Source organism: Aspergillus saccharolyticus (genome assembly GCF_003184585.1).
Source record: "Aspergillus saccharolyticus JOP 1030-1 unplaced genomic scaffold BP01scaffold_8, whole genome shotgun sequence".
NCBI lineage: Eukaryota > Fungi > Ascomycota > Eurotiomycetes > Eurotiales > Aspergillaceae > Aspergillus > Aspergillus saccharolyticus.
The window spans coordinates 2,471-16,091 of record NW_020290618.1 but is presented as its reverse complement, the minus strand read 5'-3'; the positions used below and the strand labels follow the sequence as shown (position 1 = coordinate 16,091).

The 13,621-nt window shown below is 50.0% G+C and overlaps 4 protein-coding genes across 4 annotated transcripts; 2 read left to right on the top strand and 2 right to left on the bottom strand.

Annotated features, from left to right (window-relative positions):
- Nucleotides 1–1,160: 1,160 nt before the first annotated feature.
- Nucleotides 1,161–2,260, top strand: BP01DRAFT_380859 (uncharacterized protein; the record flags this gene model as incomplete). The annotated part of the gene is made up of 6 exons (XM_025577253.1): nt 1,161–1,408; nt 1,471–1,523; nt 1,577–1,636; nt 1,699–1,776; nt 1,861–1,938; nt 2,103–2,260. 6 exons carry the CDS (start codon nt 1,161–1,163, stop codon nt 2,258–2,260), a joined length of 675 nt encoding a protein of 224 aa, XP_025433004.1.
- A 102-nt stretch (nt 2,261–2,362) lies between these two features.
- On the bottom strand, nt 2,363–3,934 carry BP01DRAFT_336455 (MFS transporter; the record flags this gene model as incomplete). Its single annotated transcript, XM_025573244.1, has 1 exon — nt 2,363–3,934. The coding sequence occupies one exon, from the start codon at nt 3,932–3,934 to the stop codon at nt 2,363–2,365; it is 1,572 nt and encodes a 523-aa protein (XP_025433003.1).
- Nucleotides 3,935–5,156: 1,222 nt separating this feature from the next.
- On the bottom strand, nt 5,157–7,000 carry BP01DRAFT_336452 (sugar porter family MFS transporter; the record flags this gene model as incomplete). The annotated part of the gene is made up of 7 exons (XM_025573243.1): nt 5,157–5,540; nt 5,591–5,908; nt 5,932–6,458; nt 6,507–6,693; nt 6,744–6,819; nt 6,875–6,926; nt 6,976–7,000. The coding sequence occupies 7 exons, from the start codon at nt 6,998–7,000 to the stop codon at nt 5,157–5,159; spliced, it is 1,569 nt and encodes a 522-aa protein (XP_025433002.1).
- A 2,538-nt stretch (nt 7,001–9,538) lies between these two features.
- On the top strand, nt 9,539–10,114 carry BP01DRAFT_380856 (uncharacterized protein; the record flags this gene model as incomplete). Its single annotated transcript, XM_025577252.1, has 1 exon — nt 9,539–10,114. The coding sequence occupies one exon, from the start codon at nt 9,539–9,541 to the stop codon at nt 10,112–10,114; it is 576 nt and encodes a 191-aa protein (XP_025433001.1).
- Nucleotides 10,115–13,621: the final 3,507 nt, after the last annotated feature.

The window sequence follows — 13,621 nt, the reverse complement described above, 5'->3', positions numbered from 1 at the left end:
TGGGCCTTCTGCCCAAGCCTCGCTCCCAATCCGGGGTCCCGGCGGCGTCAACAGCCGGCTGAATCCGGCCGTAGCATTTCATCCCCGGATTTTCCCCAGATCCACTTCGAGTCGAATGCTTGATTGATCCCCTGGTTCAACAATCCACTGCTCAAGTTGTGCTGTCGATCACTGAGAAGGTACTCTTGCCTGGTGCAGAAATCGAGAAAAAAGAAGGTGGAGATTGAGAAGAGACAAAGGGGGAAAAAAAAAGCCTGGAGGGCATTAGACGCACGGAAAAACGCTGGGCCTTGCAGGACCACAAGAGAAAGCATCTTATCACATAATCTCCACCACTCTCAGTCCATTTGATAATTAAGCATTGACCACCTCTAACTAATCTAATTACAACCCACAGCATCTCTTCGCCAGATTGCGCAGGATGAACTGCTGGGCTTGGCTGATTCACTACGGCAACTCTGGTGCTTGTCGGGATCGAGCTCCCCAAGAAGATCATCGCCCAAGGGCATCGGCCTGCACTACTCCATTTCCGTGGCGTGTGTTTTCGGTGCATATTGAATGAACATGGTAACTTAGGCTCAATTATGATAAATAATATACTCAGGGCTCAGGGTCATACAGTAGTTATGGGTCGTTAGGCTTGTCTGGCCAAGCTTTCGCCTTACTCCACCACATACATATAATATACTATGAACCGCAGCATTCGCGACTTAGCCTCACTCTACCTCACATGGAGCAATTGTCCGATCTTTCTTCCTGCGTTCCTCATACTTTCAGCCATTTACATGATTGCTTCAGCCTGCTCAAAGTGGCAGTGATTCACGGCTCAGGGGCAGCTTGAAACGGGGGTGGAGCATTTGGTATCGGAGTGACACTAAAGCGTTGCTCAGACCACAATTCCCGGTCCCTAACATCAAAACATGCCGTGTTCTGGGTTCTGGTAAGGCGCAGGTCTTGCTCTGAAACATCCTCTGCACTGCTTTGGTACAAACACGAAACAAATTCATCCCGAACAGCCTTTCTGGATACACCTCCGTGATGAATATGACCTCCCCCCCGGGCTGTCCCGCGACGTACACAAAAAGCCACGGCAGCTCCTCTCTCCATTCGAACTCACTATCTCGTACCCCCTCGCTTCCTCATCATACTGTACATTCCCAATGCCCCGTCTTGAAGCCCTCGCCGCCCTCGCCGTTCTCGGCCTGGCCCACGCCCAGTCGACCGTGGGCTTCGGTCCCTACTTCAGTTTGGGCCCTACGCAAAGCTGGATCCGCGAGGCCACCACGACCCTCGTGCTTCCAGAGGTTCCCAGCCCCGTGGCTGACCGTCTTGCGCTGTGGCCTGGCATGGGCACCAGCGGTGGCGACCTGATCCAGGCGCTTGCGGTATCGTTTTCCGATCCTAATGCGTGAGTTGATTATCCCCCCCGGGACTCACCTGGAAAGTCTTGCTAAAATGTGCATTGTGCAGTAACTGTGGCGGTACATCCGGCCAGTGGTGTATCTGGGCCAGTACCCTCGAGGGTAAGTCCCTCGCTCCCTTGTCATATGATAAGCCATACTAAAAAAACGGACAGACACCCAGCTCGGTGGAACACAGGTCCCCGCTAACGCGGGCGACAAGGTGACTATGCAATGTACGTACTACTCCATCCTTCCCCTTTACTCACTAGATACAGGGCTAAGAAGAGTGAACCAGACAAATACAACGACTCCACCGCCAAGTACGACCAGACCGTCTCGCTGAACGGCAAAGTCGTCTCGACTCTTTCGACCAGTACGCCCGTCCCCTTTTTTTTTTTTTTTTTTTTTTTTTTTTTTTTTTCTGGAGAGACAAGCACTAATGTACTGCAACCTACAGGCTCCGGTCAAGCTCAGGGCTGGGGTACGGCTGTTGAGTGCCAGGACAATGCTTGCAAGAGCACTGCGCGCGCGCACCGTAAGTTTGCTTTGCCTTGCCTTATTTCTTTCCAGCTGTACCGTACCTTCATGGGTGAATGATGCACTTTCCATGCTATCCTTCAATTGATTGATAGAACCATGCAACACCCCCCTTACTTCTACTCCAATCTTCAATTTTATGTCCCAAGCTAACGCAAGCAGAATACCTCGACACAACCATCATCCTCAACGCCGCGGACAGCACCTTCGCCGGCACCCTGGCGACCAACGAGGTTAGCTCCACAGGGCTGAAGACGTCGGATTCGAAGACTTTCACCGTGGAGACGATCAATGTGCAGGCGCATACTTATGATCTGTAATTGGTTCGTGGGCAGGAGGGGGATTTCTGTAACTACTATGTTGGGTTCGTATTGAATCCATGCTCTATAACCCTCTAATCCACCAAATAGAAACAAACCATACTACGCATCCCCTGTCCCCTCCTTCACCTCCCTTCTCTCCCGCTGCTTCCCCCTCCCCACCGCATGTACCACATAAACCAAACTCGTCACCAAGCCCAATCCCCCCAACCCAATCCCCATGTAAAACGCCCCCCGGTACCCGACCAACGTATCATGGAAGGTCTCCGCCCCGTGGTTCACATGCACCTCGACCGTGCCCGCAAACCCCAGTCCCAACGAGATACTGTAGTTCACAATCGTGCACACCAAGGAGGCCGCCACCCCCTGGTGCTCTTTGCCGACTGCATCACTCAAGACCACCGTCGCCGCGGGGAAGGACATATCCATCCCGAAGGGGATGATCAGCAGCGTCACAAAGGACAGCGCCCAGTAGGTCTGGTGCACCGGGGTGATTGCCGAGAGGACATTGCCCAGCGTGAACGCCGCCATGGCGATAACCATAATCCAGCCGGGGTGGAGTTTGCTCAGCAGATGGCCCGTGGAGAAGGCGGCGATAATCCCGGTGATCGCGGGGGGGAGGAACTGCACGGAGGCCACGATCGGGGAGATCCCCCGAATGTCCTCCAGAAAGCGCCAGAAATAGTAAATCCAGATGCCAAAGCTGGCCCACCCGCAGGCCACGCAGGCGAGGATGAAGGAGACGTCGGGGGTGAGGGCATGGAAGGGAATGAGCGGGTGACGGGCGAAGCGAGTTTCCCAGGTGAGGAAGCCCGCGAGGATGAGCAGGCCGACGAGGAGCAGGCTGTAGACGTAGGGTTGCGACCAGCCGACCACTGGGGCTTGGTTCCAGGCGATGTTCACCAGCACGAGGCCCGTGATGCCGAGGGTAGCGCCCAGGAGGTCCATCTCGGAGCAGAGCTCGCGCGCGGAGAGGGTGCGGATGCGCGCGGGGGTGGGGGTGGGCGGGATGGCGTAGATGCCCAGAATGGCGAGGAGGAAGCACCAGAGCGCCATCGACCACCAGATCCAGGGCCACCAGGCGAGCTGCGCGAAGACCGCGGCGATGATGGCGGCAATCACACTGCCGTTGGGCGCCATCGCGCCGAAGAGCGAGAAGACCATGTGCTTCTTCCGGCCGGGGCGGTAGGTCGCCCCGAGAATGGCCAGCCCGTTGGGGAGCAGCATGGCGGGCCCCAGCCCTTGCAGGGTTCGCGCGAAGATGAAGAGGATGTAGTTGGAGTAGACGCTGACCCCGGCGACCATCGACCAGAGCGCGAACCAGAGAAACCCGATGATGAACATGAGTCGGTAGCCGAAGAGGTCACCAAGTCGACCAAAGAACAGGATGAAGGTGCCGACGGTGAGGGAGTAGCCCGCGATCAGCCAGCTGAGGATCCCCGGCTGGGAAATGTTGAGCCCGTCGCCGATGATGGCCAGCGGGGCCAGACAGGCGCCCAGCGCGGCCTGCGTCATGAACTGCGCCATACACACGACCAGCACGAAGACCAGCTCATGGATCGGGCTGAAGCGATCCGCGGCGGAGCGCATGGATTCCGTGCGCGTGAGGTCAGAGTCCGGTGCATCCTCGCTCTCTCCGTTGATGGACGGCTGCGGGGAGCTGGTGGGCGACATGCTGCCTGAGATTCCGGGCAGCACCCGGATTCGGCCGATATCGAGTCGCGTGCAAGGACGCAACGAGCTCAGTAGCAGAGATAGAGGCTACCTCAGCTCAGTGTAAGAATAGTGTGACTCTGGACGCAGACAGAGTTAAGCTGTTGGAAGATGAGATCAAGGCTGAATTAAGAATGAATCGAGGGTGGGAGATGTGGGGCATGTGGGACTTGCGCGGGGGGAGGGAAAGTGGGAGCAGTTGAGGTCCAGTTTGTGTGGTTGCAAGGGGTGAAGACTTGAAGAAATCAATACTCCATTCAGATAGGTTAAGAGGATGTCACTCGAGAGTATACTGGGTATGGATTGTATCATGAAGAACCTCGTCGAGTTCGCCATTGCAGCTCAAATTTGCAGTGATGACCAGCCAGTGACATCACGGGCGAGGTTAATTGAGTTCAAAGACTTCTTTAGGCGGCCCCACCATCATCCTTGCTGGGTGAGTCGAAGGGTCCGGCCCCTTCTGACAGTAAATGCTAACTACAATTGATTGTGATCACTATCCGGGTCTCTCGCTGCATACAGTCTCTAAGTGAAGTAGAGCAATGAAGTCGAGCGTTATATACCTCAATGCTCTCTTCAGGGTGCAGTTGTTGACTGCGAAGATATATTTCTCAGGACAGTAAGCACACCACCTAGATCATAGTATCTGGCCAGGAGAACAAGTTGACATGTACTGTGAGTAAAAAGAAAGAGAGCACTCATTGTCGAGTTGGGGGGGGGGGCGGGGGGGATCACAGGTCTTCAGCCACCTCCAGCTGCCGGAATATTGCCTCAGGCATCAGGGCATCAACCTACCTGCTCGACACCCGTGACCAGAAAGAGTTTAGCCTTAGCCACACGCGCTAGGCTAAATATTTTCCACAAATCGACGCGTGGCAGTCAAACAACTGCTCTACTCTCACGATACTGTACCTTGTACTTAGTTCCCACACCTACCACGGCTTGTGTTTCAGCAAGTCGAGCTACAGCTTTGCTGAAATCTGATTAATCGTTCGAACTAACTATGCCGATGATTGAGTGAACTAGGATAGCTGACTGCTCTCTAACTACTATAATAATATTACGTCAACTGTCGGCGTGTCGACAGAATCTCGGCAGCAAATCGAACGGCGACTCCATTCGCGCTAGACACTGGCATATTTGATCTTATCTAGTAGCCTGCTTTAAAAGAACCCCTACTCACTCAGACCATCTCATCATGTGCCGTCTCCACACCCTTCTCCCCCTCCCCCCCAGTCTTGTGTCGCTGGTGCTCAACCTCCTCGCCAAATCGGTCGGGCAGCCGCGACGTCTTCCAAGCCGGCAGATTCGCATCAAACATCAGATCAATGTCCTCCAGAGAGCGACCCGCAGTCTCCGGATAGGTGAAGAAAATGTGCACGGTCATCACGGTGCAGAACGTCCCAAAGATGATGTATGTCTTCCACTGGATGTTCGTGAACGCCGGCGACACAAAGTAGGCCAGCGCGAAGTTGAAGATCCAGTTGCCTGCTGCCGATAACCCCACCCCCTTGGCTCGGTACTTGAGCGGGAACACCTCCGAGGCGTAGATCCATCCTGCAGGAGCCTATTGATCGTGAGATGAGGACCAGCATGCGGACTTGTCTGATGACTTACCCAGGTGAGACCGTAGACACCGACGAAGATGTAGGAGCACGCGATGACACCTTTGCCCGGTGCACCGGTAATCGACCACTTCAGGTTGGAGTTTCCAGCCACAGAATCGACGTGGTGGCCGTAGCTGGCCATGATGCCTGCCGTAGCAAAGTGGAGGGCCATGCACAGGATGGACCCCGTCATCAATAACGGCCGTCGACCGATCCGGTCAATAAAGGGCAGAATGATGCCGGTGGTCACGAGGAAGATCACATATTGAATGGCGGACGAATAGAGCGTAGTGTTGCCGCTCTGTTTCTCGTTAGCTTTTTGGCATTCCTTCAGATCCGGGGTGAGCTCACCATTCCAGCCATGTCAAAGACATAGACTACATAGTACATAGCCACGTTGCCTCCGAGCAATTGCTGCCAGACCTGGGCACTCACTCCGCACAAAGTCCGCTTCCAGATTTTCGGGCCAAACAAAGCCAAGAATGACACGTCCTTGGCCTCCTGGGCCACCCGCACCGCCTCTTGCACTTCCTCGTACTCCGCCTGGACCACGGGATCATCGCGGTCGCCCTTGGCGTGGATCGCAGCCAAGGTATCCAACGCTTCTTCCCACCGTTCCTTGCTGGCCAACCATCGGGGCGACTCCGGGAAGAAAGGCAAAGCGGCAAGCAGAATCAAGGCAGGAATTCCTTGAATGCCCCAAGCGACGCGGAAAGAAGCAGGGCCGGAAATCCCCTGCCCACAGCCGTAGCTGATCAAATACATAATAAGCATGCCCCATTCAATCGCCCATTGTTGGATACCCACGATCCGACCGCGGATCCGGGCAGGGGCCAGCTCAGCGAGGTAGACGCAAACCTGCGAGGAAGTAATACCAACTAAACATGGTGAGCACAAAGCATCCGTGGGGAGATCCGATAGCTTACCAGCTAGTCCACTGACCACCCGACCAACAACCAAATGAGCAACGTTCTGCGCAGAACACTGTAGGGCGGCTCCGACAATCCAGATACAGCAGGCGACAAGGAGGGAATACCGACGGCCAATTCGATCGGAAAGGAAACCCGCCGCAAGTGCACCGGCGAAAGAACCAGCGGACATGGATGCAGTAATCTCCCAAGCGGTCAGTGTGGCCACAAGATTCAGTTTCGGTAGGAACTTACCCCTCCTTGCAGATTACTGTCTGGATAATTGAAATAGTCGAGATATTGGTCGGTCCCAATCCAAGCACTCATGGAACTATCCAGGGGTCAATGGATGTTATGGGTCCTCGACGGGGTAGCAGCCAGCCTACCTGACATCGAAGCCGAACAATGCACCACCGATGGTGCCAAACGCGGCGAGAACTAGATCGGGTCAGCTTGGGGATGGTCAAAATAAGATCAGAGGCGGTACCGTAGATGTTTGTAATACGAAACATGATGGCATTAAACCACGCCGGACTAGAAGGAGTGAGTGCACCGGGATGGGTTGGGGATGCGGAGAGCCGACTCGGGGCCGGACTGGGCTTTAAATACCGATGATGCTCAATCAGGCCGAAGCGATCTCCATCCCGGAGTGCTACAATCGGCCGGTACGTCATGGCGTCACCCTGGCAAAACGGCCGGGAAGACGAGGTGGTGCGAGACTTGCATTGGATTCTTCAAGGAGTAAGGATCATCAACAGGGAATGCGGAGGTCCGGGGATGTGGTTTGGGGAACGAATCAGACCCGCCCGGGGGAGTGGATTTCAATGGGGTTTCCCCATCAAGTCGGTTGATTTCTGCTCGGAGTTTTTCCCTCTTCGTCTTCAATTAACCGAGACTCGGGTAGACCCGGCCTTGACTCACGCCAGGTTCATTCTCTGGATGCCCGATGATGACTATCTTTTGGGTGCACCTGTTCGAGAAACATCATGCCTTGTCGTTGAAGCTACTTCTGTTGTCTGCCAGATGGTTTTTGACTCTTCCCGACGGAGACTGGCGATAGAAAGCGGCATTGTCGTGTTCGGCATGACCCGATCGCTGAGGCTTGTCTGACGCCCACCCGAAGCCTCTTCCGTTGCGCTATTCTCCTTACCACCATCCTTGGCCAAACAAGAACTTCAGTGGCGCCCTAGCTGGCAACTTCGTCGACTGACTATACCCTCCGACATCGCTGATTGGCAGTAGCCCCGAGACGCTGTAACGCCACCCTCCAGCCTCCGCATCATACTCTAGCCTACACCTGCATAGGCCCACAGCGACTGCACCGCAGACTACGAATGCCGAGTCTCAGCACAGAGCCGGTTCCCGGATCCTGATTGAGCCCGCAAGCTATTAGCGGTGATGCTACCCCCGTGTAGCGGTTAAACCCCAGCCGGATGTTGTTACATTCGGGTAATTATGGTAGCCGAAGTCTGACGCCGCAGGGCTGAAGCGAGTTTTGGTACAGGCCTTCTCTACGAGCAGCATCTGGAGAGTTTTCCAAATGTGGCTTTGGTATTGCTCATGGATGAATGGGGGACGTAGTATTGATATTTGTTCAGGTACTCCGTAGATCAGCCTGTTGTTGCTCCGGATAATAGGAGCTCGAGGAGCAGTGCCCATCCATCTGGAAGTGGCTGCTCATTCACTGGAGTAGTGGGGTGAAATACAGTCTCGCCAGACACAGGACATATCCATGCCCATGAATGCAGGTATGAGCCATCGGCCGACCGCAAGTGCGCGTTGTTCTTCTTGTAATGAACTGCTAATCACGACAAGGTATAGCTGCGGATATCTCGAGTTTACTAAAGCAGCAAAGCATTGACTCCGGTTGAATCTAGGCTCTTCTCAACATGTCTGGAGTTTCAGACCCTGCAAATTTCACGGGGGACTGAATCTCTTGCGCTGGACTTTCCTACCGGCACGCACCGTTCACCTTCGCTCGGCCTGTCTGTCGTGAGGAAATTACATGCTTTGGCGGACAAAGAACAGAGAGTTCCGAGGGCATCACCATTATTAGAAGTGTATACTCAAGTATGAAAATGGATAGATAAGAAAGAGGCAGATTGGCTCGTCCGAAAGACGGTGAGGACGAAGTAGAGCGAGGCGGGGATGGCAGGCGCATATGATTCGGGACAAGATCGGACAAATCGGCATACACTCCCCTGCCAGGATTTCATCATTTGCTGTAGTAATCATCGGAAGGTGATAGTTAAGGTCAGCCTTCCTACTATGTATATGGCTCATCATTTGACACTGTAGATTCGAAAGGAGGATAAGGTGTAGATTTCGTCAGCTGAGTATCTTACTGCCTTGAGAATATATTACTTCTTAATCTACGAGTCCTACTCTCATACTTCACTTGATGATCTTACAGATATCTAGTAAGATCTCTGCATCTCCATAGATATAGTATAAGCAATAGTAGTACTTTTTAGTATGATTGCTCGCAGCTTATCATAGGTACAGTAACCTCTGAACGGGTTTGGTGACCATTCGGTCCATTCAATGGTCACTCACCACCTCCTGCCTGCCCCTATTCCCCACCCTGGTCCAGTATGTGTGAACCTCGCGAGGTTCGACGGTCGGTGGCAGCAGCACCAAGTGAGGGAGTAGTATGACATGCCTGCAAGCACACGGTAGGCGCATCGTTCGGCTTCAGCGCCCTCAGTTCGTAGAAAGTGCGAAGGAAAACACAGAAGAGATGTTCCATTCTCACAAGGTAAGAGCGATATATAGCAACAATGATGTACATGATTTTAGCGGGCTATACCACTATAATACTCTACCGGGATATATCGACCTAAAATCGACCTAAAAATGAAAAATTACCCTAAGAAGTGGTCTTAGTGATATGTGTGAGAACAAAAACAAAGAGATAGTCAGCCCATTCCCTCAGTATAAAGATCAACTCTTCCACCAAACATCTTTGGAGAAGCAGGTAACCTCATCCTTGGTCTCCTACACCCTTGACCCACTCTATTGTCTACCATTCAAACCACAAGTCGCTCATCATGCCTATCAATAACAACCTCCCCACCGTCGTCCTTATCGTCGGTGTCCAGCACGTTCCGAGCTCTTACGCTTCGTTTGTGATGATGATCCACAACAGAGGTCATGAAGTCCGGATTCTGCGGCTCCCCGCGAGGCAAGACCTCCGTTCCATGGTCCACCGGTCCATGGAGAGACTAATCGCAACCGGCCGGAAGGTAATTGTATTGCTGGACACATACAGTGGCCAGTTCAAAATCAAATTCCTGTTCGGGCTGGGCGTCAAGAGGCGCAGAGCGCAGGGTCTCGCTGGTGGGATCATACGCGTGTTCTACATCCAGGGCTTTGCGGTCGCCCAGGGAGGTGGCTCGTCTACATCTACGCCACGGAGGGATCGACGGTACCGTGGGCGGCCTACTCCTACCCGGAGATGTCTGTGCAGACCATGCAGGAGAATGGACACTAAGCGGGACCTTGAGCGCGTGAGAAGGGCTCGTGCCCCAACTGTGATGCGGAATCGGGCAGGATTGTCCATGGGTTTGCGAGTGGCATTCAGAGCCTTGTTCCTCTTCGCTTTCCTCTATGCCGTGGGTTGGTAAGGTTCGCTATTCGTAGAAAGTGCCGAGTTCTAATATGTAGACCTTCATGACGAGGGCTTCATAGCTATATTGAATAGTCCGACCCCGGCAGTCTACAATACCCTGCAGTGAATATAGTAAGTATATTCACTTACCCTAAATGAGGCATACCTTGACAAGCTCCAACTAGCTTAGCCTTTTCATCAATAGCTTCGATATTCTATCCTTTGTGAATGACTACGGATACTATAACTTCACCATAACCAACCTGGGCCTTCTGTGAATGTAGCAAATCCCAGGCTGACCATTAACTTACCCCGTTCCTCTTCCACTCCCACCCAATACCAATTTCCAGTTCCACATCCTCTCTCCTCTCGAGGCCCAGTTGCTTCCCCGTTTCCACTTTCTAATCCAGTCTGATACTTCTTTGATGTTGTATCGGTACTGCGAAATCGGTCTAGATGGCCTTAGTCACACTCTATATCCATCTCTCTATACCCAGGTCCATCAAACATCAGATTATCCTTTGTCATGGTGTGGTGAAACACACGGTGACGGGATGAAGTGATGGTTCAAGCAAGCAAAGGACTTAAATTGGTTTAATCGCGACTGAACTGCAAAAGACTCCTCCAACATGCCTCGTCGCAGCCACCGTTCCCCGACGGAAGTGGCTGTAAAGTCCAAATTTTTCTGGTGCTTACGCTGCTGAAATGCTGCTTGATATGATTATATGCTAATGTTATATAGCCGGCCACGTCAATGCTTTTCTGCGCATGACTAGTAGTCAAAGTCCCACTGCCCCGAGAAACAGCATTCGACAGGGGACTACTAAGTTTGCGTACTCATCTGCGATACATTGCCGGCATCCAGCTAATTTCTTCTTTCAGCAATATATACAGAGATGATATTCTTTCTCCAGCGAACTTCATGATTCCGCACCTAGCCTTGTGTGAACACTCTCCTATTCTACAGGGGATGAAGCATTGGAGACCCGATGCTTTTAAAGTGGTGTTATTGGCAGCCCCTCAGAGGTCGCTATTAGTGACAATCAATATTGGTCAGAGATAGTTGTTATTCATTATTATCTACTAACTAACCGCGCCGAGATATATCAAGGACGGGGCGTCTCCCAAAAAGGAAAGGGCGACACTCCCCGCCGGTCGCAAGCAGGGCGTACAGTACAGGAAAAAAACGATAGATGAACATAGTGAGGAATATTCCTACTGCGTCATAGGTGTAAACACAATGACCTGCTCCCCGATGCCTATACTTGGGGCCCACCGGCGACGGCACTAGAGCGTTATCTCAATGACAAGGACATCCCAACTTCCGCTATTTAAACGAATAAAGGCCGCGTGTTTCTTGAAGCCACCGAAATATAGATATTTGGCTGCCACAACACCATTTTTCTCAACAAGCCGATTCAAGAGTGGCCCTTGCCGGAATACCTTCGCCGCCGCCTAAACGAAATCTGAGACTGATTTCCGTTTGTTGCTTTTTCTGTATTCATCTATGATTATTCCCTGTCGCCTACGCCTCCCTTGGGACCGGCGGGGAGTGTCACCCTTTCCTTTTTGGGCGACGCCCCGTCCTCGATATATCTCGACGCGGTTACTTAGTAGAATGAACAACCATCTATGATTCGTGAATGATCTTCGCTGCTAGCGACCCCCATAGGCCTTCGCGGCATCCACAGTTTTGGTGTTGTGCGCGGTGAGCCCGTATATCTCTGCAAACAACTTCTAATCCACAAGGGTTGGTCTGATGGACCTTCATCAGACCTAGGATGGGGCCCGGTAGGCATTCTGATTGGCTGGTATATAATCCACAAGGGTTGGTCTGATGAACCTTCATCAGACCTAGGATGGGGCCCGGTAGGCATTCTGATTAGCTAGTATATCTCCAGATACAATTCATCAGACCAATATAATATAATAGATCAGGAGAGGAAGTAACTAGCTAAATTACTTAAAATTATACTAGATTATAGAAGTATTACTTATTATTATAGGATGAATAGATTATACTAATTAAAATATGCCTTTAAATAAGAAGAAATAGCTGGAGAGCTATTTTATCTATTTATATAAAATTCTTTCAGATATGTGCGAACTAAGCTAGCGCTAGTTTAGTATATAGTATACAAGGCCTCAGGCACTAACTAGTGCCTGAAGCTGAGCTCTATATCAGGGCCTTAGTCCTATAATAGAAGCCCCTCTCTTCTTCCTTATCTCTCTTCGTGGTTCGCATTCGTATGATCAGTGGTGCAGATTCAGAATAACAGTTCTATGCTTTAGTTTCCTTCCCAGGCAGTGTTATAGCTGGTTAGTAGACAGTATAAGTATGGGCAGGGCTTATTTCATTCACTATTGTTCCCTCTGTCGTACGATTCCTCTTAATCTAGTGAATCCGACAGTTCTCCAGTGAATAGAACTTTCTTCATGCAGCTTGCACAACCGGTTCTAGGGATATGGTTAGGCTTAGTCATTAGCTTTGTGTAGAATATATAAAGTACTATATAAGAAGACTATCCCCCCCCCAAGTCAGCTCTCTTTTTTTTTTTTTTTTTTTTTAAGTATCTTTTCTTTCTCCTCAGTTTGCTCCTCTTCTATTTATATAATTTACTATTATCTCTTTCTTCTACCGCGTAATGCCTTCTCTTCCTGGTTCTGGAGTTAATAAGTCTAATTAATTAAATAATTCTCTTAGTTCTATTTACTATAATCTCTTTTAAACTTCTACTTCTGCCTCTAATCATAATTTACTCTTTATTTCTATATACTATTCAATCACCTATAACACTCGCACTAGTAATCCTGAGTATTGGGTTACTGTATAACTTTTAGTATATAGAAATAAGACTTTGCTTTAACTTTATTATACTCAGGATTAGTAGCATATTTGGTGCTTTCCTTATTATGAATTTAAGATAAGAGCTGATGCTCTTACTATTACTTAGATAAGATAACCTAGTATTCCTATATAAAAAACTAATATTATTAGATATATACTAGATACTCCTCTTATATCAACAGCCTCCTAATTATATCTTATAATTTGGTTGTACTATATCACTATAAGTATAATAATCAAATAAAATTTCAACAGACTATTTAACTGCCTAGATGGTAGGGAGGTGCTTATACTGGGTATAAGTTCAAGGATTATAATATTCACTATGGGTACTATGACCTGGATGAGCCCAAGTATAAGTCTACAGCTATTACTATTCTCTCTTATAATATTATTAAAGAGTTAACTAACTGAATATAATATATAATAGAATTTAGTTTAGTAGTAGCTGATTTCTTTTATTAGGTTAAGTAAAGCTCTCTCTAGTTAGTTTAGAGAAATAAGAGGTCTCTTAATTTTCTTTTTTTTCTTCTTTTCTTTTATTTTTCTTTCTTTTAATTTATAGAATTAGAACTAAAGAAAAGTTATTAGTAAATAGTAGTCTTTTATTATTATTTATTATCTTTTCTCTCTTTTTTTTTTTTTTTTTTTTTTTTTTTTTTTTTTTTTTTTTTT